Genomic DNA, 27,172 nt, shown 5'->3' on the forward strand with positions numbered 1-27,172 from the left:
GACCGCCGCTCCGCCCGCCGCCGCCCTCCGGCGGGGCCCGGCCCGGCCCGTCCCGTCCCGTCCCGCCCGGGCGCTGCCGTGCGGCCCCGACACCCTTTTTTGCGCGTGGACCCAGTGAAATCCCCCTCGGCCTCGGCGTGGCACCTGTCTCGGGCCAAGACTTGAAATTAGACGCTTAAATCTTGCGGATACTGGGGTGCGCGCCCGCAGCAACAAGCAAGATCGCGAATTTGATGTGTGAGGCCCGAGGATAGCAGGAAAAGGGCCGTTCTCCTTAAAATTGTTTTCGATCACACTGACAGACTAAGGGGCCCTAAAGTTCATTTTCCAGCCACTAATACTTCCACTTCTGTTCTCAAGGTTTGACCAAAAATGCCAACTCTGTTGTCAAAATCTGTCTCCTCTTACAATCTTTTTCAGCTGCTGTTTTCTTTCACAGTCTTCAGAAAGTCGGAGTCTGGAGCTGCCTGAGGGGCTTTGACAAGGGAGTGTGAGGTAAGGTAGAGTCTCTTGAGAAGCAGGTTTTCTGTGTTAAACATTTCCTCTCAATGTTTAACAAAGCAGTTATTTCCTGTTTTGTGCTGTATTAAAGTAACTGTACAGTTTTACCTATCCACACTGTTTCCATGTTCAGAATCAATGTTTCCCAAGGTGTGTATGGAAACCATGCCCCAAGCATGGGAAAAGATCCTTGGGTCTTGTTATTTCGACTGCAGTTACACTCATGTATTAATCCAGCAATACTGAAGAATGTTGGAGGTGGTTTCTATTTTCACTCACTTTGCAATTTATTTTCAGCTGCTTTCAAACCTGGCAGCATTTTGGGAAAATCATCCCAGATAGTTTATTTGAATTCCAACAGCAGAGTTTTATTAAGAATCTCCTGTTCCATTTGCAATGAAATATACTTTACTAGTTTTTTAAAAAGAAACATTCGACCTACCTTATGACACACAGCAAAATCCTGCAGTTTCCCTTTTTAGTTTCATAACGATGCTGTGCTAAATAGTATTGACCTATCAGGTCCAATGTATTCCTTCTAAAATGACAAAAACATGGATCCATTTGAACAGACATAATACCCCAATGGCATTGAGATCTATCAGACAGTAGGAAGGCACTCCATTATCCCCCTATATATTTGAAGCAATAAAAAATCTAAAAGAGGGAGCAGTTTTGCATTGGCTTATGATGGCAAAATAGGTATTTTTTTAAAAAGTCTTTTATCAGGCTTCTCTACTTCTCTAGTAACTTTCATGCTAATTTGCTTTAAAAGTTTATGAATGGAGCATTCAGCTTTCATAAGTAGTAGGTCTCCTTGCTACATAATTCTTGCAGTGAATGAAATCCAGTTGAACTGGTGCTAAATATTTTAGGAAGGTTTTGCTCTTCCCAGCTAGCAGTTTCAACTGGTGTCATGAATAGTGGCATCAGTTTGATATTCTGCTCTATGTGACTGGGCTTTTCTGGTCGTCTGTTGTTGCAGATACATTTATGTTAATATCCTGTTGCTTCTGGAAGAAAGTCATGGTGACAAGAGCATGTTCTCTTGTTGTCTAGCTCTTCTGACTGTAGTCAGGAAGTGTGAGATCAATCAGTGTGAACTTGATTCAATCTTTTTGTGATTTTCTCAAAAGCATTTCAGAAGTGGTGATTTAGCTGCTTATGCATTGTTTTCTCTAAAATGTGTTCCCAGGGCTATGGCAAGGGGGCCAGCGACCAGCCCATTGCACAAAACATTAGCCTGTGAACTTCAGTCTTGGTCCCACTCCCCTCACTAAGCTTCTTAAGCCCAGGTTCTTGTAGAGGTTCTGTAGCACAGAATGTCTCTTCTTCCTCAAAGCGGATCAAAGGATCATCTTTCAAAAACAGTCCTTTAGAGCTCCACAGTTTCTTACAGAGCTTTGGGCAGGATTTTTAGACTCCTCAATATCGGGATCTAGCAAAGCCTGTTTCTAGGAGTTACAGGCAGTTTTCAAAAACAGGGAGCTATGAAGAAAATTTCCCCTCCTTTTTTTTTTTTTTGGTTTTAAAACAAAAATCTGGATCTGAATAAACACTATTTGCAAACTTCTATCATTGCAAATTGCAATCCAGGTTCCAAGGGCAACAAATGAAACTCACATTTGAGTTTTAATTTAGCTGTTGATAAAACCGTTTCATCTAGGAGACAGATGAGTAAGCAATAGTGGAAAGCAGAAGGCAGAAGTCACCTCTGTCTAAATTAGTATCCACAGCTTTACTGGGTGGGCAGTGAGCTGGGTCGTGGGAGGGTCACACTGTCTATCCTGAGCTCTGCCGTGTGTCTCCCTGCAGGATCCAGGGCAGCTGCCTTACCCTGCCAGCCCTGGTTTGTCTACTCGGGTGCGTGCTCTTGGTGGCAGGGTAGTTCCTGCATGTGCATGTGACCGAGGATCGTGGTTCTTGGTGCCTTTATTTTGGGTAGAGCTAACCAGGATTAAAATGAAATGTGTTCTTGAAATGTGTTCTTTCAGAAAAGTACTTTTTTTTTTTTTTTGAAATGGAGCTCATTGTGAGCTGATGATAGTAAAAGAGATTCAGGAGGGCCAAGGGAGAATCTGAGTGAGTATAAGGGGAGGAGCTGCGGAGACAGGAGACCTTACCTTGGCGGGGGGAGCAGTTTCCTGACTGCACGCCACGGGTGCTACCTTAATCACCACAGGAAACCCATTTAGGCAGGAAAGCAGATGTAATCAAGTGCTTGCACACTCACTCTCCAGAGTACAACTGAAGACCAGACAAATTATTCAGTGAGTTAGTGGCAGGGGGTGTGGGGGGTCCATATCTTGCCCTTTTCCCAGCCCTCCACGTGGGCGCTGGGTGCGGGGCCAGTTTCCCTCCCAGTGCCAGGACGCCACTTCCCGCGGGCAGCTGCCGGGCTCCTCCCGCGGGGCCGCCCCGGGCTGCGCACGGCGGGTGCCACGGCCCGGGGCTGCGCTGGTACCAGCGGCGCTGGGCAGCGCAGAGCCCAGCGGACCTCCGGGAGGACCCTGCAGGTCCCGCTTACCGGGACAGGTTTCCTCCGCGCTCCGCTGCCGGCTCGGCCGCAGACCCCACGGCGCTCCCGGGATCGGAGCCTCGGCCGCGGCACAGGGCCGGTGCCCGGTTGCGAATGGGGCCAGCGGCCCCTCGGCGGAGCGGATGCCCGCAGCAAGGCAGAGCCCGGCGCCCGGTGGCGCCCCCGGCCCCGCCGCTGCCGGGACGGGCGCGCCTCATTCCGCGCGCGGCAGCGCCCTCTGCCGTCAGCCGCCGCCACGCCCGGTGCCATGTCCCGGCGTGCACCGCGCGGCCGTGAGAGGCGGCGGGGCCGGTCCGAGCCGCTCCGCCCGCCCGGGGCGCCTGGGGCGGGCGCTGACACGGCAGCGGGGCCCGGGCAGCTGCCCCGCCCCGGAGACCCGGCTCACCCCAAACCCGGTGGCTCCGCAGGTACCGACCCCCTGCTCCACCTCACGCGCGCTGCTTTTCTCCGGTAATCGGTGCAACCCTGGCATCTGTTAGAATGATGTTGGTCATTTCCAGGTTCTAAGAGATTTTTGAGGAAAACTACAAGGTGATTAATATTGTAATTTCATAGGCTATTATGGAGCAATCAATATGATTAAGGAAAGAAGGGACTCAATTGTTTTTTTTTCAATGGGGTTATCAAATTGTGAAGTAAACATTCAGCTGGTAGACAATTCATAACATAATTTCATGAGCTGTGCTCATTAGTCATATTTGCTGTGAAGACTGACGTTTTATTTCCATCTTGAACATGTCCAGCTTCAAAACCCATGGATTGTTTTGCTTCATATATTAAAGAGCCTTCTGTGATCAAAGTGTACTTTCCCTCATAGATTCTTACATAGTATATCTTAGATGAAACCAGCATATGGATATCTGTAATAGCTTTCTAAACTGGAAATTTCTTTGCAGTTAGATTTACAATTATGCAGATCCTGGGGCAAAGACCATTTGGTTTTGGTTATTTTCTCATTGCAGAACATACTGGGAAACTTTTGGAAGAAGTGTTACCCAACTGCAGAACTAGATACTTAGATGCTGCTAAACATACGATATTACTTTTATTTGTAATGACAGATGGATAAGAAGCTATCTTTGCTCAATCAAATGCTGTTTAATTTCAATTACTAGAAGAAAGCCTGAGTTTTTAATCCCATAAAGATCATCCCTAAACTGACTTCAGAATTAAAACATTTAAAATGTATCTCTACAGGCCTGAATTTCACAATTCTCCTTCCAGGTCTGACCTACTTTTACTCTGTTTTTCACTGTCTTCCAAGTTGTTCTCTGCTAACCCATTGACCTTTAAGAGATTAGGAGGGCACAATATTGTTATTTCTTTCTGGTGTTCAACTGTTTCCTAAGTGTTTTACAAGCATGCGCCTACAATTATTCCAGTTTTATGCTTTATGAACAGCAAAACTTTCATATGCATGCTTCTTAGCTCTGCAGAGGATTGTTCAGGTTTCATGGACTCAAGGAGTGGTTTGGGTGGGAAGGGGCCTTAGAGATCATCCAGTTCCACCCCCCTGCCCCGTGCAGGGACACCTTCCACTAGCCCAGGTTGCCCAAAGCCCCGTCCAACCTGGCCTTGAACCCTTCCAGGGAGGGGGCAGCCACAGCTTCTCTGGGCAACCTGTGCCAGGGCCTCACCACCTTCACAGGGGAGAATTTCTTCTTATACCTAATCTAAATCTCCCCTCTGTCAGTTTAAAACCATTTCCCCTTGTTTTATCTGTTTCCTGTTTCTCAGCTCATTCTATGCATGCTAAGCTCAAATTCCCTGTTCAAGGTCCAAAATAGCCCTTCAGAGAAGCGTAGGCCAGGGAATGAGGAGGACCTCCCTTTAAAAAAAAATATTTTATTTCCTGGCTTAAACATATAATTTACATGGAACTACAACTGACTTCAAATTCCAAGAAAACAGCCCAGAAACCATAATGGATTCCCATTCTGACAGGGACAATGCAACTTGCATCATACCACTGGCATCTGTATTGCTGTTTCCATTTCCACTGAGTAATTGTCGGAATGTTGGACCTGGCAAGACTGCCTCTGTCTCAGAATGCAGCTCAGGAATTGCTCCCTGGACTACAAAGGAGGTGAGAAGGGACTGTGCTTCTCCAATTGTCTGAGCAAATAGTCTGCTCCTTTGTTTCTTTCACACTTTTTTATTTTTTAAAATATATTTACTTGCTTAGCATCAGGAACTTGCATGACAGATCAGTCTGCAAAGCTTATACGAGGCTGCTGACAATTATGGTTGGAACCCCCAACAACTGCACTGGCCTGGTTTTCTCTTTTTAGGAGTGTCCAGAATTTGCTGTGCTTCAAATCCTGGCCTATCTCTGAAACCTGCTTTTCAGAAAAAGCATTCCAAGTCTGTAAAATCACAGAATGCTGCAAACTACTTAATTTCTACATCAAGCATGATCCAGGTATTATCTCTAGCATCTCCTCTTAATGGCCAAAATGGGAATTAGGATAGAAGACAACTTTGTTTTATTTTCTGTTCTCTCCCAGTAAGTAGCTCTCAGTCCCAGTTTGGCTTTTTGAGTCCCCTCGCAGCTCTCCGCTAAACAAACAAGAGGTATTCATCCAATTACCAGTTACTATACTCTCTTTGCAGATTCCTGCTGCTCTTTGGGCCTGAATTCTCTCTACTGAGATAGATTTCCAATTATGTGAGTTGCACATCCACTTTGATTCAGCAACTCTTCCTGCTAAGGTAAGTTCCTCTGCAAGGTGCAGATGAGTGGTCCTTAGTATTTGCACAAATGACCATCCTGTGTGTGAGTTCAGTGAACAGGGCTTGTCTGCAGAAAGACTGATGATGACATAGTTTGCAGGCTCATGTAAATAGTCACAGCATGCACAGCCTCTTAGGCAGGACTGCATGTGTTCTGAAGGAACATTTCCACTAAATTTTCCCTACCAAAGGAAGAACAGAAATAAGGTTCCATATCATAGTGAACTATCTAATATCATCTTTAACTTAAAAGAATGCACTCCCCTCCAGAAAATCAAAGGAGACAAATATATATAATAGAAGTTGGAATTGGTTTGCATGTTTGTGAAGGGCCCCCTTCATACATTTTTGCCATAGCAACATCCAGTTCTCAGAAGTGGAGCGTTTCCTTGACTTGGGATGAAACAAAGCATTGCCCGGAAAGGAAACTTTGTCTGTGGTTAATGTTGCCCCTGGACAAGAAGTGATTGTTACAAAAAGCAAGTTGCGTTGTTTTTGCTACCCATTAAGCAGTAGCACATTCTGGGCAGTTGACGTGGATAGGTCCATGGACTATGTATGATAAAATGTAATGAATGCCCATGAAATGTCTTAATTGGGCTTCATTTCCCTGAAGGATTAGAAGAGTAAGGAGATGCTTTGTTTCCCAGGAAACCTGGGCTAGAGGGTAATAACATGATCTGTCAAACTGTGGAAAATACTAAGGAAAAACAGGTTATCAAAACTGTTGCTCAGGGTTTAATGAGAAGGAATTCTTCTGCTATGTACGATGGCGAAGATAATTTTGAGCTAATCTATCTGGTTGGGTCAGCATGGAAAATGAGGTATGAAACTAGTTCTATGATGAATCATAGGGGGTCCGGAACAGCTGTACAGGGATTAATTTATTTGGCCTAGGCCTAAGAGTCTCCGCTGTGGATTACAGTGTGACCAACTACTGAATATGAATGCTTAGACCACAGAAGTGAATGGCATTTGCCTGTTCTTCAGCCTGATTTTATGTTATTGAATATACATTTCTTTCCTACCATGCTTTAAAACACAAACCCCTTATATAGCTTAAAAAACATGCCAGCAATAATAGTGTGAGATACTGTTTCTTCACATGGCCTTTCTGTCCTTATAAATGGACAATTTCCAGGATATATGGCATATTACAACACAAGCTTTAAACACAAAGTAAAAAATGTTTTGAAAAGGGCATCTGTAGAATGAGTCTTTAATGAGCCTTGATTCAAAGAGCTGAGATGCTCTTCCTGAAGTACAACATATCCTGGCACTGCCTACCTGCTCCTTTACTCCCTCTTTTTTTGTATGTGATCCTTAGACTTCCTCTCCATGTTGTCTTTAGAGACTTACTGTGCGCTCTTTCACATCGTAACTGAAATTGTTCTGGAGCTAAGGTAGATTTCTTCATGATAATTATTCCAAGAGGAGCCATCTTCATCTTTGCCATGCTGCTTTGCAATGGAGAACATGCTGTTGTTCTCTCAGCAGTAAACACTTTTCCTTGACCTAAAAGGAGAGGATCCAAATGCATGTTTTGTTCAGTTCTGTGGTATGTTCACTTATACGTGGCATGTTAAAAAATAATTGTGCCTTAGCATTCCTCCACCACTAATAAGAATGCCCTGTTCAACCTGAACCCTATCCCTCCAAAATCAGTGTGCTGCCTTTCACTCTGAAACTAAAAATACCACAAGGTAGAAACTAGAAACCTTGCTGTATGCACTGCTGGAAAAAAACATAAAGATAGATCCTTACCTGTACTTCTCATTATAAAGTAAGATCTTAATACTCCAAAACTATAATATCCTAAAATGCTTACTTAGAGTGTCAAAGTCAGGTAACATTCAGGCAATGCAAAGAATATGGCCCAAGCATCAGGCCTTAAAAACCCATTTTATTCTTCAAATATGTTATACTGGCCATAGTGGAGAATGTGACTAAGTACAAATGAAAGACTATAGTAGGGAAGGATGGCACGGGATTCAACACTCTCTTTTACAGACTTTGCAAATTCTTCTTGGACTGCATATACCAAGAAGTGGATGCATACTGGCACGTGTACTTTTCTCCTACATTTCCAGACTTCTCTGTGTGAAGGACTGACATTATAATCCTCATGCTTACAGACCAAATGCCGTGCGGTACTGCCAGTGCTCCCTGATCTTCATGCTCAAGGACACGTGAAAAGGCTGTTTTTCCAGAGCTTCTGGCTTTTGTATGTTCATTTATTCTGGGCTCAGGATGCTTTCACAGGTCTGTGAGGCATGTATCACAACCAACATGAGGCCCAGCATGAAAGTGGAGATTTTCTGCAGAGACTGGGCTACTGGAGTGATTCCAGAACTGTAAGTTCTTGAGTACTTGTCCTAGCTTAGCCCTGTGGTTTATTCCTATGTAAATCTGTTCTTCTCTTTAGGGAATTAAAAATTAACGCATAAAAAAGGGTCTAAGAGTGACTTATTTCATAGTGGTCTGGGACTGTTTATTAGAGAAAGCCTATAAAAAGCTCTGCTAATCTCTGTGCTTTATGCTGTGATCTAGGCGAGGGTGTGCAGTTCTGCTCTTTGCCTGGAGGGTAACAGGGTTCCTGCACTGTGTCTCGACATCAGAAATTCAGGGTACTGGAGGGTACTGCAAGCATTGCCGGCCATTCCAGGAATACCCCTGGGGCAATTGCCTGGGGGCACATGTAATTTCATCCAGTCAGCACAGGGGTCCCAAAGGCCCTGACTCACAATCTGCATCCCAGGGTGGAATGTGCTGTTGCTGCTGTCTTGATCTGAAAATTTTCTGAGCCAAGTAGGAAAAGGAAACTGTTCCAAAGAGCAACGGAAAAAAGAAAGTTACTTAAATTCAAAGCGTATGCCTTAGGATCAAGGAAGTTTACTAGACAGGTTTTAAACTACACATTTCTGTGGTCCTTCAAAAATGCGTCAAGACTGGAATGTGAAATAAGAGATCTGAGTGGTGAAACGTGCCACATAATTTCTGCATTTCACTTTACTGACATAAAGGACAGTAATGATTTGTAACACAATGGAGAAATAACAGTTCCACTGGTGAGTTCTGTAAGTTGGGTCAGCTCCTAGGGAATGAATGAGTGATGTATTGCCTGGCGTGCTCCCACCAACAGATTCTGGCTTCAGTTCAGATCTACCTCTAGCTGGCATAATCATTCCAGCAATGGAAGGTGAAGACCATAAGCAGCAGGGAGTAGCACTTCCAGGGCTTGCATCTCATTATGATGGATGGGGTAGCCCAGCAGACATCACAAGTCCTTAAAGGGAAGTGTCTGCTTCCACAAAACTACTTTAAGCTAGGAACTGATGGAGGTTTAGACATTTTTTTCGAGTTCACTATATAATGACAGCAGCAGGAGATAATGTATGAACTGTAGCAGGTGCTCAGTATCACAGAGAAATGCTCACTAGAACCCAAGACAGATGGATATCTGAACATGTATTGTTTATTGTCTTAAAGAGTGTAAATTTGTTCCTTTTGTTGGTTAAATAGAAGAAAACAAGGGAACTGAAAAAGTCTAGTAAGCCCTTTTTTTTTTTTTTTTTTTTTTTTTTTTTCCTATTTCACTGCATGCTTGATGGCTTTCAATCAAGAAAGATAGCTTTTAAAACAAACAGACAAACAGCATTCTGGAGTTAAAAAGCTACACTATTAGTAGCATTTGGTTAGTGTTATATCTGGGGGACCACCAAGCTGCCTGCCATACCCTTACTATAAATGTGATTTTTCTCTTGGCACAGAAGAACTCTGCCTGTGTTGTATCAGAAGAATATTTGGACACAGAGTTCAGTTATTAAGAGAAGTTTTGGGTTCTGTTGCAAGGAATCTTCAATCCAACGAGTTTACGGTAAATGATTTTATTAATTTTTTGGGAAGATTTCTCTGCTATTTAACCTGTTCTACAGGCTACATAATGGTAATGGCTCCGCATCCAATAGCATGACTCAAGTTAGCCATGTGATAGACTGCCTTTCTTCTCCTCACTCACAGAGTAAATTTCTCTGCTGGGCTGCATGTTGACTTCAATAGTTTTTACATATATAAGGTGTCTTCAGAGCACGCCTGCTTGGTAGGTCTAGGGGTATAGGCAGAGATAAGATCCCACTCCTCTGACTGGGCAGCTTCTTTACACACACTATGAATGTTGTGGGAACTTTGTGGTCCAGAGTCTAAGCACCAGTTAAATGCAAGTGTCCCTGCAGGATGAGCTGTTGCTGAGGAACAGAATCTCAGTCACTGACAGAGGAGTCTAAATAGTTAGTTTTCTGAATTTTATCCTGAGTTACTCCCTTGCAAGGACAAAATAGAAGGGAGGGTCCAAAATGAGCTTAATTCTATCATGTAAATGCTTGTTTCTCAAATAAAATGAAATGGTGCTGAATTTTGCATGCATCTTCCATGGAAATTTGCTAGGAAGAAGAGGAGGAACTCTTAAAAAATGATGTATCCAAAGCTATTCTTGTCCTATTTATACAAAGTTGTTGCATCTGTAACAACTGCTAGCATGTTAGAGATGTACAAAATGTCCTTCCAGAACAGACTTACTCATACTAATTCAGATACATTTGGCAACTCATAAAGGTGTTCAACTGTTCCTGTATCAGGGTAGAAAAGTCAAGTACTTTTGATTTTAAGACTGAAGTCAGTGACTGATGTTTTTGTCAAGAACCTGCCACTAAGACCAAAATTTCCTTTTTCATGCTAAGTAAAATCTGCCTGTGTCTGTAGTCACTACTTATTGTATGCCTCAATATACAAAACTTCACTAGTTTTATAACCCTCCTCCCCTTCCCCAATTCCTACTAACCCCTGTAAGAAGCACTCATCAGGGACTGTTAAGTTAAAATATTTGTGGTGTGGAAAAGGAAAATCACAGCAGTACTAAGACATACTTTACTAGGATGGTCCTATTTCACATGGAACCTTATTGCAATCATGATAGAATCTGATTTGCTCTTCCTTTCCCATGCCTCCCTGAGCACTTCTTTTCTGCTTCTGGCTTGAAAATTTCTCAATTGACACCAATTTCAGGCATGCCAGAAGAATGAAAAGAAATCCATTATGCATAATGGTCATATAAACAAATTGTTTTCTTCAGAATTAGTTACTAGCTGACTTTTAAAGATGGTTAAAATTCTCATGGTGTGGGGATTCACTCATTTCTGAACTCAGAGACACTACAGGTTGGGCAAAAATGTGTGCAGAAAGAGATACACAATGATGCGAGGGGAGAATATTACTGCAAAGGGCATACTGGCACACAGACACATACACAACATGAAAATGGAGCGCGTGCAGGAGTTCAGGGGAAAGAAGGTATATAAGGCTGGGGATAGAAAGACATGAAATGGAGAGTTTGAGGGAAATACACTGATGCAATCATGCTGTGGTACTGTATGTGTAGCACAAGAGAAAATTTCTGTCGGGAGAGCTGCTGATCCCAGCCACAGCTGCTACTGCTGATTGGAAAGTTGCCAGTGTTTTAAATAGACTTCTACATTTTCCCAGGTCTTAGAAGTAAAAGAAAAGTCCATTAAGAATGGAATAGGATGAAGTGGTTAGGAAAAATGGGAAAAAAGGTATTGGAGTTTCATTACCATCTGTGAACTGTGGAGGAGAATTTGAGAGACCCAGTTCTAGTGTTTAAATTTGTTTGTGTAAAGATGAGCCAAATGACAGGACTCTTCCTTTGAAATCATTCCACAGCTGGATAGTTTGGGCTGTCCTTTATTTCCGTTGTTCTCACTCTAAATTTTCTTTTCCTGTTCTTCTTAAAACAAACATTACTGAATTCCAGAAGGCTAATACTAGGAAAGTACTCCCCCTATTCTTACGCTATTTCCTTAAGCATTTACTGCAGCTACCAATAAAAGCAGATGGACCAGTGGTATGACCAGAACATATATTTGTATATTTGGTATTTCTTTCAAGTCAGTTCTGAGAATTTCATGACTCTGCTAGATGTCTGAAACAATGATAGTAGTCCACAGCCTGTACTCTTCCCATTTCTGCCTTCAGTTTGGAAAAAACAAACCCATTTGGTGCCTGAGTCTATTAGCTTTCATGGTGTGCACACTACTGAAGGTAAATAAGTGTATTAGCTTAAACAGGAAGCTTATTTCAAAGACTGTGCACCACAGCCAGGAAAGCTTCCAGAAACATATGCTCTGAGATGATCTAAGCACGTTCATTATTCAGACTGTGAATAGCCTTAAAAGGGCCAAATTTCTTAGGGTTGAATCAGCAAGAAAAGTAATTCAAATAGAAAAGTAAGAATCACTTGAGCATTTCAGAAAATTTTTATTGTGGCCAAAAAGCTACTAAAAATGTAGTAGAAAGGAAAAAAATTACTTTGATAAATATAAGAAGTTTGGAAATACAAGAAACTGAAAAAGTAAGTAGAAGGATCATACTTTTTTCCCAGTGATGCTCTAAACCCATCTATATCAAGAAAAAGAACCCAACAATAGCATCACTTCACAGGCAGATATAATGGTCATAAAAAATTCAGACATGTTTAGTAAATTTTGCTATTTTGTATTTTGGGGATAAAACAGATAATATGCCTGTGAAACCAGCCATAACTGTAATTCAGCAATTTTACAAAAAAAATCACAATCACCATCAATTTTTCAGTCAAAGTATTTTTTGCAGTGGCTTATGTCATAACATTCTATGGACCTGTAAAAATATTTCAGACCAAATACAAACCCTCTCATTTAGTCCCACAAAAGTGGGAAAAGCATGGACTAGATATTCTGAAACCACACTAGAGGGCACTTCTAGAGTAGGTAAAGGTCAGAATAGTAGGATGCTTATTCAGGAGCAGCAGCGATGGAATTGAACATGGCAATTAGTATTGGTGTCAGGTTGGTAGAACAATTAGTGATTTTCCCCAACAGCCTACTGTGGGGGAGTAGGTGTAAATTTCCAGGTGTAAATTTTGCTTATGGGTGATGTAAGCAATTAGGAGGAAATCATCTAAAGATTGCTGATTGATTGCAATAGTGTTTTGTCTTTGTACATGGATCAGCCACAGAAATGTGGGGTATTTGGGGAGTTTAGAAGAAAATCTAGTCTCAAATAGAGCTAATATCCAAAGAGCTGCTCTTTTCTGCTTCCACTGTATTGATCTTGCTCTAGTTTATCTTTTCCCCAAGTATAGTGTGATGCCCTGAAAAGGTTGCTTTTGTGGAAATGGAACAAACAACATTTGACAGCCTTTCTGCAAAGTGTCTGTAATAAAACCTGAAGACTAGAAAGGTAGTACAGGCCTGCCAGTAGCCCCCAATACTTAGTAACACACTTCAGAATTTCAGAGGTTTGGTTAAAAAATTTAAAAATATTGATCTGGTTCCCAATGTGGAAAACATGCATAGAAGTTTGAGCAAGGATTTGAGCTTTTGTTTGTATCATGGCCCAAGTATTCATTGTTCTTCAGACACATGCAACAAAGACAAGGTCTTTGAGCTTAACTGCTGTCCATCTAATTGAGAGACAGCAACCCCAAGCCTAAGTGTTCTGAACTAATGAGTCAGATCATGATTTATACGCATGGCCGTGTTAAAAATATTTTTTGAATATTTAGTCTTTATATGCAGATCAAATTTTCTAGGTTTTCTCTGTAACGGGATGTTTCCCTTGTTCACCAAAACAGAAAAAGATGCTATCATAAAATCCCATGAATAAAAAGCACACAGTGTGATGTATGGACACACTGTACAGTTGAGTGGTACTGTGGGCAATGGCTTCTAACTTGCCAGGAGCACGTAGAAGTGCTGATACAGCATCAGCATCTATCAGCTCCCCCCGTTTTACACCTCCCCCCCAGGTTAACCTGGTCACTGTCTGCAGTTTTATTCACTTAGCAGCTACAGAAAGTGAATTTACATCTCTCTGTGATCAAGGCCTCCCTAGCGTTAGCATCTGAGCCCCACCATTTTGAGGCTGTAGTCCTGGAGCTTGGCCCCAGAGCAGGGCGACTCCCTGGGCATCTTCTCTCTTCATGTTCATAGAACCCATTGTAGCAGGCGGCTGACTCCAGAGGTTGCTGCACAGCACAACTGAAAATTCATTTCCAGCAGATGATCGTATTGTACGTGTAAAACGGACTTTCCTTGAGAATTGGCAGCCGTCCCCGAAATGGGCCTTTCAAACCATTCTCCTTACGCCCTAACAGCAGACACTAGAACTAAGTTCAGATTCACATCATCTTCACTCACAGTTGTCCATGAAATGAAGCTACAAGCTGCAGCTGAGTTTGTGGGCAATTTGCAGGTCTTCTGGCGAGTCAGATTTCCTAGGAAGGGCATGGGCTCCTTTTATCTACTGTGGACCATCTACTTTTTGCTAATCGCACTCACCCAGTCCCAGGGGCTGCCGGCCAATCTAGTGACCTTTCCACCTTTGTCTGTTGTGTCTCAAACAATCCTCCTCCGCCCCATCAACCTGTCCTCTTTCACATCTTAATACTCGGCTGCTTCTGCTTCTCCCACCACCACGCTGGCATCCTCTGAAGCGGTTTTTGTGTCTCTTCAAGTCCTGTACCCCCTCTCCCCCTCACACTTCTCCCTGGGTAATTTCCTTGTTCTTCGGAGCTGGAACTACCGCACCCTCCTCCTCAGCCAGGTGACAGTCCCCAGCTGTCACAAGCACCACACACTGCTCGGTCATTTCGGATCTCGCAGGGGCCCCACGAGAAGGTTCCCGGCCCCCGCCGCCCCCCAGAGCAGAGCTGCTGCAGCACTTCCCCAGCCCCGTCGCCAGCCGACCCCGGCCCCGCGCCGTTCCGAGGGTTTGCTGCTGCAGCGCCTCGTCCTGCCCGGGGCGCTCAGCCCGGCGCGACGGCGGCCGGGGGCGGAGGCGGGCGGTGGCGCGCGGCGAGGCCCCGCCCCCGGCCGCTTCCCGCCGCGGAGGGTCCGCGCGAAGGCTCCGGCGCTGGGGCCGCCCCTCGCTTGAGGCGCCCGCGCGCTCACGTGGGTGGGCTCGGCCCGTGACCAGCGGGTGGGGGCGCGCGGCCCGGCCCGGCCCGGCCCGGTCTGGTCTGGTCTGGTCTGTCTGCCTTGGCCTGGCCTGTCCGCCTTGGCCCGGCCCGGCCGTTGCGCTTCGGCCTGGCCCGTCGCGCCCGGTCCGCCTCGCCCTGGGAGCCGCGACCGCTGAGGCAGCAGGTAAGCGGTGGTGGGGCTTGGCGGTGGGGGCGGCCTGAGGCGCTGGGCAGCCCGTGGGCCCAGTGTTAGGGGCGGCGGGGCTGTCGGCATGTGCCGAGCTCCTGCGGCTGGCCCGCCCTAGAAAGTTCTGGGCTCACCACCAGCTTGGCGTGACTGTGCTGCTGCTGCTGTTCATTGCTAGGCCTGCGGCCCTTCCTGCAGCATTGCTAGTTCCTGGTTCTAGCTCTCTTTAATTTTGCTAATTAGCTCCTTCCCATTGTGTCCCTACAAATCTTTCTTGTGTGGAGTACTTTAGTTCCTGATTCTTCTTACCCTTACTCTTTTTTCCCTCTCATTTAAACCTCTGCTTCTGGTCCTAATTCATGTCTCCAGCTGCATCTGCCCTGGTTGCTTTCTTGCATCCAGTTCCTTAAACTAATGTATTCTCTCAGACATGCTCAGCTTAGTTCAGTTGGCTAAAGGATGCCCTCCTTAGGGAGAGGAACTTGGAGCCAACCGAATTGTAATTTAACTCTTTCAGTTCCCAGCTGCATGGGCTTCCAGATAAGCCCAGCATCATACAAACATATGAAGAGGCAGCTTTCAGATCAGAGAGGGGTGCAGGAGCCGTACTGGGAGCCAGAATTGTCTTCACTGGCTGCGCTTAGTTAGTTGGCTGCCATTTTGTCCTTTTTAAGTTAAATAATTTGAAGTTGGGAAAAGCTTCTTTAAAAAAAAAAATCACTTTTGTTTTTCTGTACTTGTTTCCTCATGAATATCAAGTCACCGTGGGGGTTTTTCTTGTTCACAGTAGCTTGAGGTAGGACACGTTGTTTGACAGTCTGACATGCACGCATGACGTTTCTTGTAGCAAGGAAAAACTGTGTGCAGAGGATAAAGCTTTGCTAATAGCTGGCTGAAGGCTGTTGGACAAGCCCTCACAGGATCTATGAACCAGCTCGGATCTTTTTGCATTCCATTCAAATGTAAGGTGTGCTCTTTGATCTGACTCCAGTAGCAAGCTAGGCACAGAGTGAAGTAAGAGTACCTCCATCTGTTTTCCCATGGATGAAGAAAGAGGGAGAATGTCTTGTGGCAGGTGCTGGTTTTGCTCTTTAAACTACTATTGGGTTATGCTTGGAAGCTGTTAATGAGATTAGTGCAAAAACCTGAGTGGAATAGAGTGAATGGGGATACATACCTACTTTTTACTACAGGCATGTTGATCTAATCTGTTGCTTTCCATGTATATGTATCCTGTATAGCCAGTGTCATAAGTGGACAACCTGAGCACCTGAATCCTCCAATTTTTGTAAGCTTTTGTAAAACTCCTCTTTGAAATATCTTGCAGGGTTTTTTTGCAGTTTAGTTGTAATCAGAATTTAGAGCACATGGGTAATAAGGTGTCAAATTGTAGTAACCTCTCATGAATGATTATGGCGCTGTCTACAGGTGAACTTGTCTGTCTACATGCTTAATCTTTTGGGTGCTAGGAGATACCGCAAGGCCATGGGTAGACCCACACTGCCATAGTTTTGTTAGTCTCTGGTGTAAGAATCCCTGTACTTCATTGAAAGCAGTGCTAAAAAATAAGTTAACGTGAATGGGACTTGTAAATGGGGATGATCCAAAGGCTTAATAACCTTTTAGACAGAGAATTGGGTAAGCAAAGAGGAAAGACTTAGTCTTGTTACTATTCTGTCTCTTTTTAAAACCAATATGACTTGGAGTTTGTGGTGAACTTCCTCCTTCCGTGGTATTTTTGGGTGGAAAAGAGAACAGAAATGAAAGTTTAGTGAAATTCTGGGGTGCTGAGTTGGGCTAATGATTTTGTTTCTCAGTTTAAATTAGTTTCCAAGACAATCCTTTAGTTAATTGTACTTAAGCCACTTAATACCACAGTGTGCTGCTGCGTGTGTGGCCTGCTGCTGTCTGCAGTCAGGAACATGAGCTTTCTTAGAAAAACAGCTGAAATTGGCATCAGAGAAGGCATAGAATATGGAAAGAAAAAGAGAAGTGAGGACGAATAACAGAACAATGGATAGTAAGCATTGGCCTGGACAAAATGACTGGGTTGCACATGCAGCTGGGAGGTGATTTAGACAGAAAGGAAGGAACTAGAGCAAAAACTTCTTCGGAAGATAAGAGACATAAACAGTACTTTCCTGAGCTTTTAATAAAAACATAGGAGTCCCTCCAGTTACTGAGGTCAAACATGGAGGAGATTGACTATGTAGAGCAGGAGCCTTAGGATGTCTGGAACTGTCAACTCTCCAGTTAAATTACAGAATAGTGCTCGATGTTTGACCATGGAAAAACATGCAGAAAGCAAGCCTACTGCCAACGTGTGTCAACATATGACTTGATTTGGACAAGAGGCAGTTAAAAACATCGTGCATGGGCAGAGTTGGTAGTAGACCTGGTTTCAAAATTTTAAGCTGTAACTGAAAAAATAGCATTTGAGATTTTATGTATGGCGTTGTTTCTCTAAGCTGCATAGCTGAAGAAAATAAGACAAATGTGAGCAAAGGTATGTGACAAGTTACTGGAAAGTCAGTCTTTCTCCTTGATTGTTTTCAGTAAAATAACCTGCATTAGTTACTTGTGCTTCTTAGTGCATACAAGGATGTATCAAGTGAAGTTACTGGGGTAAATGACAATGAATCTTGTGTTGGCCAATATTTTCTGTAACTTAACCTGGGTAATGTAATGGAAACTCCATAAGCGATTTATGAATGACAACGATCTGTAAAAAACTGCCAGAATGGAGGAGGACAGAACTAGAATTATAAATGACTGACAGATTAGAGAAAACCTCTAAAAATGTAGCTAGAACTTAATAATAACATAAACCATCATGCATTTGTGTAGGAATAAGCACCATCACACATGCGGCATTGGAAGTAAATAGCCAGGTAAGCTCTTTAGTGAAGAATCTGCAAGATGCTGCAAGCTGAGCAGAAAATGCTGTAGGGGAGGAGGCAAACATACTGCTTATTATGGACAGATCGCAATTTGAGATGAACATGACAATCCGCATTCACGCAGCCTATTCTGGGTTCTGCTCCCCAAGAAAGGTGGGGACCAGTAGGGGACAATCCGGACCAACTTCCAGCTCTCTTATCCCTCTGAGTTGTAAACATGAGATAATTCCAGGATATCTCTTGCATATGTCCTACATATGTCTCAAATCTTTACACTGTGAGCTCTGCAAACAAATAATGCAAAGAATAAATATTAAAGTGCAGCCCAGATGAGGTAGTATCAGAATGTAGACAAAAAATATACAAGTGACAAAAGCAGGATGAATGTGAAAGCTTGCTTCTTCGTAGCACTGCAATCAGAATACTGCTTTCAGTCTTTATTTAGCTGTCTTGTTTCGATGCTCAGAAATGTAGGAAGTCTAAATCCATTTACCTGTTTTTGACAGTAAGTAGTTGAATGCCTTTTTTTTTACCAGTCTCTTCTGTGTTTCTAGGCTAGGGAAGTAAATTTTCATGGATCCTTATGGAAGGTGGTGATTCAGAATGCCTTTGAAAATTGTCTGTACTGCTGTTCAAAAGATGTTTTAAATCACAAGATTTCTCTTGCTTCTGATGTTGGTTTATATCTGGTTCTCTTTCATGACTTTTGCAGATCCTTGAGAATTAAGCACTTCTGGCTGTTCTGCTGGAATTGAGATGTTAAGGGAGAGTTACTCTTCCCACATCACCAATTTGTCTTTACACCCACATTTATGTTGGATGTTCATGTGCCTGCCTCTTGTATGCTTCACAGGCATGCCCTGCTGCAAACAGCTGAGTAGATACAGATCAGTTTTTGCTCTGACTCAGTATGGTGTTTTAATGCTTTTAAGGTAATGATGTTTTTTTAAGTGGTGGAAGTGGGATCATCTACCAGCCTTTCCTGACCTGACTACACAATTGATGACTGCCAACTTCTCTTGATCCTGCACAGGAAGGACATGGATATCCCATCAAAACAATGCTCATTACTGAACATTTCAAATTCTTTTTTTCTGAGCAGTAATTTTGACGTTGGTTTTTGGTGACTCTGTAGTGAATTCTGGATGAGGTACTCTTGGTCCTGTACTACTGGTGACATTTAAATGTGTCTTGTAGCCTGTCTGATAAACCTGACAATTTGCAGCTTGCCTATAATGACACTTTGTATAGCAAATGTTTTTGAAGCAATCTCATCTGTTTCATAGGTTTTATTTCTTTCAGGATATCAAAACCCTCCTGTGTTTGAAGAGGTTAGGGCTTTTTTTTGCTCTTTGCAAGAGTTGCAAACTATTTACTAAGCATATAGGCTCCAATGTGGGCAGAGGTACTGTAAAAAGAACCATACGACTGAATTAACATCCTCCAATGAGGAAAATGGCTGGAAGCAGCTTGGGTCTCTGCATTGAGCTGTTAAAGTTGAAGTTCCAAGTTAGTAATCAAAAGCTGAAACCAGATGGGAGTAATGTGAAAAATATGTTGCAGAGAAGATCAAATGAAAGAAAGAAAATGAAAATGTTCTCAACTGGCTGCAGAGTTCCTTCAGAAGGAGCTTTATAGGAGAGTAACCCTGTTCATACTTTACCTTTATTTTGTGTCTAGGTGCACACAGGTGAAACAAAGGCAGAGCCTTGTGGAGCTGGGGTGTGCATTGCAAAGTTGCTTATGCCAGCATTGAATAGCTCAGGTTTCCTGTGTTACTAAATCAGATTTAGGAAACTAACAGGCTTTCTGTGATCTCCCAAGGCTCTTTTAGCAGTATCCAGCTGAAAAAGCAAAAATTGAAAGCGTCTCCTCTGCTGGTAAAATTTTGTTCTCATTTCTTTTACTTTGAGGCAGTAGGATGACTTCTGTGCCCTCATGTGGAAGAGCAAGAGTTAGAAGGATTTGAACCCTCATGATCCAAAGATCCAGCAATTCAGGAAGGAGAAGGGAAAATAAATAATTAAATCACTCTAACAAGCAAGATGTGTCCTTATTCAGAGAACAGGAATACCATTCTTTCCTTCTTTGGGGAATACATGAGCAGAAAAATGAACCCAGAGACAATAACATAAGAGTGTTGTCAAAGTATTCCAAAAAATAACTGAAACTTGTGCAGATGCCAAGTCTAACTTTGGCTGATTCTCTTTTAGGAATTTTGTAGAGCAATTTTCTGAATTCTATTAATATAACAAGCAAATATACTTTTGAGTGCTTTGGGTCTACACTGGGAAGTAAAGGTGATTTTTTTGTAATTTTTCAGAGGCCAAGAGCATCTATGATTTTGAAATACTTAAATGTTATATATAATTTAAAAGATGGTTAAATGTTAAGGGAAGGGAAAGGGGAATGAAAAGAATACACAGCAGAAGTGGAACCAAATTTCAAAGGTAAGAGTAATATAATGATAATTGGTATTTTTTTGGACTGCCTGCCACAGTAGTTGGCAGTAGCAAGTTTCTTTGCTTCCTCCATACCCAGCATTCTGAGTTTTGTATAAGCTAGTGTTTTGCCACTGTTTGTACCGTAGCAGCACACAGCAACGTGGTCTGTGCTGCCAGCAATGTAAATGGGGCCCACTGTTGTTTAAAATAGGAAGAGGGTGCCCTGTCAATTGAGCAAACACCATGATTTTTTTATAACATAATATACGTTAGCACTGTTAACCTATCAAGTGATACAGCTCAAGGTGGTTGATAGCAGAGGTATCAGAGGTATGACAGAATGTGAGGCAAATGATGCATGTTGGTAATGGTATAGGATATATGCAGTCTATGATAATGGATGTTTATAATGATACAGTCTGTATATGCCAACCATGGCAAGAAAGATGGTGAGGGGTGGTATGTACTTGTCTCTTAGTTGATTACTTTCTGTAGCATTTTGCCTTCTGCTACAGTAGGTTTGTGTCATGCAACTGAATTGTACGTTGCTGTGTCCTGCGTAATTCAGAAGGGACTGAACTCTTCCCACTGTTGAAGTGCATTTGTCTTTCCCAGACTCCTGGTAGCATTAGCGTATCCTCAAGGCCCAGTTCAAATATGAAACCATAGCATTTTTGGTCATAGTGCAATGAATAATACTGTATATAGATTGCTTTCACTCTAAGCCTGTTCAAGAAGACAAATATTTGCCTGAACATCCATATTTGTGGTGGCCATGTGGAGATTAATAAAATCTGTTACTCTGGGTTTCAGCCTGTAACTTAATGAATACAAATTTGCAGTTGTCTCTTAGTGAAGTTGTGTTAATTAGGATAATTTAATAATGCAGCTGCTAGCTAGTCTTCCTCCTGCTGTAGTCCTCCTCTTTCTCATAGATCCTGAGATTTGATGATAAAATTTTCTGGTATTTTTCCTCTTCCTGTAAAAGCATAAGAAGTATTTCATTATTGAGTGGCAAGATATATGTTATTGATTAGGTTCTTCATAACTCATACATCTCAGAACCATAGGGGTTTTAATATGTTCTTTTGTTTGTGGCTTAAATTGTACCCAGATCTTCACCAGCTATTAAGTGAGTATGCATGCTGTCCTTCTCTTGTACGCATGCGGTTTTGGCCATTGTTGGAAACAGGGTGCTGAAATAGCAAACCTTTGTTCTGACTTGAATACATCACTTTTTTTTTTTTTTTTAAACGGTCTAAACATATTCTTAAAATGTGCAGTGGAGCTACAGGCAGCATGGAATTTTCAGGGAGGACTCTTTCAGTTAAATCAGATTTTTTTCTATTCCTTTTCTTTCTGCTATGCATGTTATTTAACTTCAAGCAATTGTATTTATCTTAGAAAAAGATCTTGTAATTGAGTTGAAGAGGTGGTGCATCTGTGTCTCATGGTGCTCCATTTATATAAAATGGGGCCTCAGTTGAGCAGCCTTGGAATGTGTTTGTGTGGATGAGTAAGATCAACTCTTGGTAGTATCTTGAGTAGGTGTTTGTTTCCAAAGATGTAAGAAACAGTCTTTTAGAGTTATAAGTACATTAAAACATACCTTTCTCTGAAAAAGGAAAAGAATTCTTTGCTGCTCTGAAATTTGTGTTCCTTTCATCAATGTAGAAGAAGTGAGATGCATTGGATGAGCCATAGTGGAACCAACAGCCCCGCTAAATTCTCTTAAGCAGCCATTGAGCTTTAACTGTCTTTACATGTTACTTTTTGTCTAGGGGTATAAAAATAGGCCATAGCAGTATTGCTGAGTCATGCTAACCAGCCTCACGACCTCTTTGCAAGAATCTTCTCACTTGCACTTCTTAGGTCTTTGCATGTAAGAACGTTGCCTGCTTCATAGAGACGCCATCTGGGTTTCCAGAGCTGGCACGGTATGCTAAGGCTTCCCCTGCGCCCCTTCGGGTAGAGCTTATCGCAGGGCTGGCGGTTTGGATGGTGTGGTCCAATACAGGAGGCTGAATGTTTATGTGATTCCTTGTTAATTCCCAGCTCCCTCAGTGTCTTACATTTATGCAAAAGGAAGAGGCTAAATAGGGGCTTAGATAATTTTAAAGTAATACCAAAATCCTGTTTAGGTTCTAAAAGCTGCGGAAACTGTTTTTGACAAGCTTAAGAAGGTGTTTGGTTTTGTTGCTGTTGGCTCAGAGGTCCTCTATTTCTTGTCTCTGTTTTTTTCTAATTTCCTGCCCTGATAAAATGAACTATTCTGCTGATGGACCTTGAAGTTTAGCCCCTCCTTCCTGGACCAGACCGTCCACAAAGACACCACAATTACCAGCTTCCCAAGTTGAGAAGAGTGGTCTCAGCTTTGTGCTGTTACTGCTTCAAAATACACCTCAGGTAAAGTCTAAGCCATTGTTTGTAATGTAAGTTTACATGATTTGTCATAAAGTAACACCGTGACATTCTGCTTATTCCATCACACTGAGAAAATAAATTCAAGAAATTTCACTTTGACCTCTGGCTTGGAAATGAAGTGAATTTAAACATTGAGAATAAACATAAAATGAAGGACATACAGTTTAAGAACGAGTAAGTCATTCCTACATTTTCTGACTGTTTCTTTGGCTGTTGATTAGTCTCTGGTTTACAAAGCATCTTTTGTGCATTCACAGCAAAGATGTGAATGAAAGTAGCTAGCACTATGTCTAAAAGTAATTTAACAATAATAGTGAATTAGTTTTTGTAATGTTACCTGTGATCAGTGGCAGACCAGAAACTGTCTCCAGATGATTTCAATTTCTCACATCTTCTAGGTTCTAAACAGCTTTAGGTAACAACTAACAGCTTTAGGCAAACAAAGAGTATAAGAAAAACTGAATAATGGTGTCACCTGAGTCAGAAAATATATTCATAAGTATGCTGTTACAAGATGTAAGAATGCAGTTTTAATGAACTTCTAACAACATGTGTCAAACTTACAGACATAATTAATTATTTCTGTGTTGTATGAATGTGTGTAAATAGTAACTGCTATTGAGAGCAATAAGAGGAACAAAAATTGATAGAACTCACTTGAAGGGACTAAAAATGCAAGACTGTGCAGCTTGCATAGTAGTTTTCAGGCAAATTGAAGGCAAAGGCAAAAATGCCTTTGAGAGTAGAAATGTTTTGAGTGAGAAGTGTTATAGAAATAACTTCAATGCCTTGAGTGGAATCTACACAAGTAGAATGAGTCCAAACACCTCTAGTACAAGAAAAGGGGAAACCAATAGGAAGGAGAGCAAAACCCCAAACAACTGTTTAGAGATACTGTTCCAAACTAGTTGGTGAGAAGAAACGAGTAGAGGCATAGGTTAGGTTTAAGTGTTGGGAATTGAGAAGGCAGAGGTTCTTAAGGAGCTGAGCTGTAGTTAAGGAAGTGGAGCTTCTGCATGTGCTGTATCATTGGCTTTTATTGCTGGAAATATTTTGGTAGAAGTGTTTTATCATTTTGCTTTCTGTCCACAGTGGAACAACTTGTGGCCTAACTTGGTATCAGAGCTAAGTCTCTAAAACACTTGAGACACTAAAGGAGCCATTAGTATTGCTACAGAATTATAAGTTGTGATGGACATAAACTCTCTGCCCCCAACCATTATATGCTGTGTCACTCCTGACTCCACAGAAGGAGCTGTGGTTGGACTTCAGCTGTTCCAGAAAATCTGTTGCAAAATCTGTAAGTAAAATGTGAGTGCAGGTAGAAATGTTTGAGGAGGCAAAACTACTTAGGTGGCAGACTGTCTGTGCCTGGCCAGCCACGCCGAGTTCTGTTTTTACCTAGTGATAGTGACCGTGTGCTCTTGGTACTTCTCTGTGGTGGTTTTGATCACAAGGGTCTCATTCGTCATCTTTTTTTCTTTGCTGTGGAAGCTATTGTATATAGGGGAATAGTTGCTTCTCTCAGCCTGCTGGTTATGCTCTGGCAAGTGCATCGTAGGGGAGGTGCTAAGACCATTTTCCTGCTTCCAATTTCATGCTGCATTTGTGTTTTCCAACTCACAGTCCCCACATGCTTACCTCTCATGTTTGATCACTGAATGAAGAGTACAGTCTTTTTAGCTAAATTTCCTAAGGACTCTTGAAACCTAAAATCTAGCAGGTCAGGAGGGAGAGTGTTCAGAGGAGAAGGTTAAAGTGATAGCTTCCTTTTCTAGTTTCCCCATGCACCTCCTTTCGTCCTTCTGGTTTCCATTTCTGGACTGTCATGATATTTGAGTTACACAGAGCTGAACCAAATGGTTGGTGTTTGAGATCATGAGCATGACTGCACATTTGCTGGATGCTCAGTTTTTTTGGCCTGAAATCTCTTTGGAGTATTACTCCCGGTGAATAGGTCATGCCCTCTGAAACATACAATCATAGCATGACATTTTTTAATGTCTTTCTGTACCCTTACATTCTGTTATAGGCAAACCACAGGCACATCTCTCAGGAGTGTTGTTCGGTGCAATACTTTGTCTAAACATTTTCCCACTGGATGTAATCCAGTCTGGGATCGCAACTGTCGTGAGAATGCAACAAATCATTCTGGGAAGTATCTAAATTTGCCCCTATTGGTCAAAGCAATGTTTATGCACAGCCAGAACCACATGACAGAGGAGAGGGTACTCGTGAACCCTGTTAGTAATATGTGCTAAAAAAATACCAGAGCTCCCAATTTTTTGTATGGGTAAACCTCAAAACTACTGTTTGCTAGTTTGAACAACCCCTGATTTGAACACCATTGGAAAAAAGCCAGGAAAGCAACTGGAGTCAGCTCAGAAACGTTTTTTATTCTCGTAGCCACTTTATTCAGACAAACTAACAAAAAACCTCAAAAAACTCCCAACAAAAAAGCCTTTTCAGAAATGTACATTTTCTTTGAAAGAGTATTTTAGGGCTTTATAGTGATTGCTCGAGATGTAGTACCTACATGAAGACTGCCAGTAGGAAACTGTCAAACATAAAATAAATGCCATATGTGTACACGTTGTTGCACATTTTCAGTCCTGCCTCAGATCAGCATAAATCACTGTTCATTATATGTGTATATCTCACTATGTCATATATGTATCACTGCATCATATATAATCACTATATAGTAACACCCTTACATCTACAAGGTAACTGAAAATTATCAGCCTTGCAAAGAGGTATATTTAGCAGTTTTCCAGTGGAGTGAATTGCAGAGCTCTCATACAAACAGGGCAAATGACCAAGAAAGTACTATTTCCATGGGTTGCTCTGAACACTCTAGCGGGTTGGATTTGTCTCCAACTGTAACTGAAGCTCAAGTTACAAAATACAACATTTAATACATATCTGAGGGAAAGATCTAAGGTACTTGGATGATAGAGGCTCTGTCAGGCAAAGAGTGAAGGATGTTGGCAGGAGCACTGGCGTTGTTGCAGCCTGTTCTGCATGAGCTCTGGAGGATAAAATGTGCATCGTTCCTATCTTAAGCAGCTAAAACTGTGGCCTGGTTGCTCCTGCTTCCAACTGCTGTTTCAATTTAGGGTATTGACAGGGAAGATCCTTTAGGTAAGGAATAATACCTGTTCTAAAGGCCCAGATTGACAGGGCCCCGCTGTGCATGGTCACCTGCCTGATGAGTGAGTTATGGCATCTTCTGTGCCTTATTAATCAGGGTGACAGTTTGAGAAACAAACAGGCAGCAAAATAGAAACTGAAGATTTATGGATTTAGGTGCAAAGTAGGTAAGTATTGTGAAAATGGGCAAAAATAGAAGTGAGAGCTGCTGCTGTTGAGGAACATTTAAATGATCATAATAAGCTAGATCCTGAGCACAAAAAAAATGTAGTGCATGACAATAAAAATAAGAATGGGATGGAGAAAATTCACTAAAATAAAATGGAAACATGCAAACTGTTTGCAAGACAGCCTGTTTGGTTTTTAAGTTGTTGGCTTTAGCTGGGTGCTTAGTAGTACAGCTGTTTCCTAAATATGTCTGCATTATTAAAAAAGGCAGCAGTTTGTAAGTAAATACAGGGTGATGCTGAGAAAGTGACAATATTAAATGTTTGTTGAATCACCTCACCTTTTATGCTCAAATATCCTGTTAGAACTAGATAACAAAACCCCAGAATTTGTTGACTTGTCTTGTAGTGTAAGATCAATGGCAAGACTGCTGCAGGTGTGTGCTTTATCTGAGGAATGACTGGTTGCTATGAATGTAAAGAATAAACTCTTAAAATAAACATAATTTTTCAGCCTAGTCCTGAAGAAGCTAGGAGCAGTTCCAGTGTGCAAACTCTAATTTATTAATTTGATTATGCCTGTTTGCCCTTGCAAAGCTTTGATGTTTGGAAGTCAGTGTTTAAGCCTTGCTTCAGATGACGGCTGTATTGGAAGTTATTAATCACTGAATGAGTCATCTGTTCACCTGCATTAGACAATGTCTAAGCAGTATGATAAAGTTGAACATGACCTGAGTTTAGGGTAGATGGGATAAATATTATTTGTTTAAATTTGTCCCAAATCCATTGTAGATAAGACACTCTGTATGATAAATTCTCCAAAGAAATGTTTGGTTATTTTTAAACAAATCAGAAAATTAGGACCTGTAATGTCTTTAAAACACTGGTGAAAAATAGAGGGCAATTCAGCATTTCAGGTGCAAATTTGAAGGAAATTTCTAGGTTGATTATAACTTAAGTTGGTGGGACACCATCTTCTTCCATTTTCAGAATGATAAATCTCTTGATGTAACTTAATTGGGTGTAAAGTGGTGCATTTGTGAGTAGTGCTGAGCTTATATGGAAGTCTGCTGCTCCTGGAATGTATGGCTTTAACTTTCATAGTGCAGCT

General features: G+C 42.1%; 1 protein-coding gene across 6 annotated transcripts in view; it reads left to right on the forward strand.

Annotated features, from left to right (window-relative positions):
- Positions 1 to 27,172, forward strand: part of LOC141934623 (uncharacterized) — a 141,869-nt gene that overhangs the window by 26,085 nt on the left and 88,612 nt on the right. Inside the window, exons 2-7 of one of the 6 annotated variants that reach the window (XM_074850235.1) lie at positions 440 to 495; positions 4,985 to 5,126; positions 5,332 to 5,462; positions 5,654 to 5,752; positions 7,864 to 8,127; positions 9,544 to 9,650. In XM_074850235.1, coding sequence (XP_074706336.1) covers positions 8,000 to 8,127; positions 9,544 to 9,650 — 235 coding nt within the window. In that variant the 5' untranslated portion in view covers positions 440 to 495; positions 4,985 to 5,126; positions 5,332 to 5,462; positions 5,654 to 5,752; positions 7,864 to 7,999. Of the gene's footprint in view, positions 1 to 76; positions 361 to 439; positions 496 to 3,358; positions 3,448 to 3,558; positions 3,572 to 4,984; positions 5,127 to 5,331; positions 5,463 to 5,653; positions 5,753 to 7,863; positions 8,128 to 9,543; positions 9,651 to 27,172 lie in introns of those variants that run through there. The other 5 variants (XM_074850236.1, XM_074850241.1, XM_074850237.1 and 2 more) reach the window with 5 other exon arrangements.

This window comes from Strix aluco, chromosome 25, assembly GCF_031877795.1.
Source record: "Strix aluco isolate bStrAlu1 chromosome 25, bStrAlu1.hap1, whole genome shotgun sequence".
NCBI lineage: Eukaryota > Metazoa > Chordata > Aves > Strigiformes > Strigidae > Strix > Strix aluco.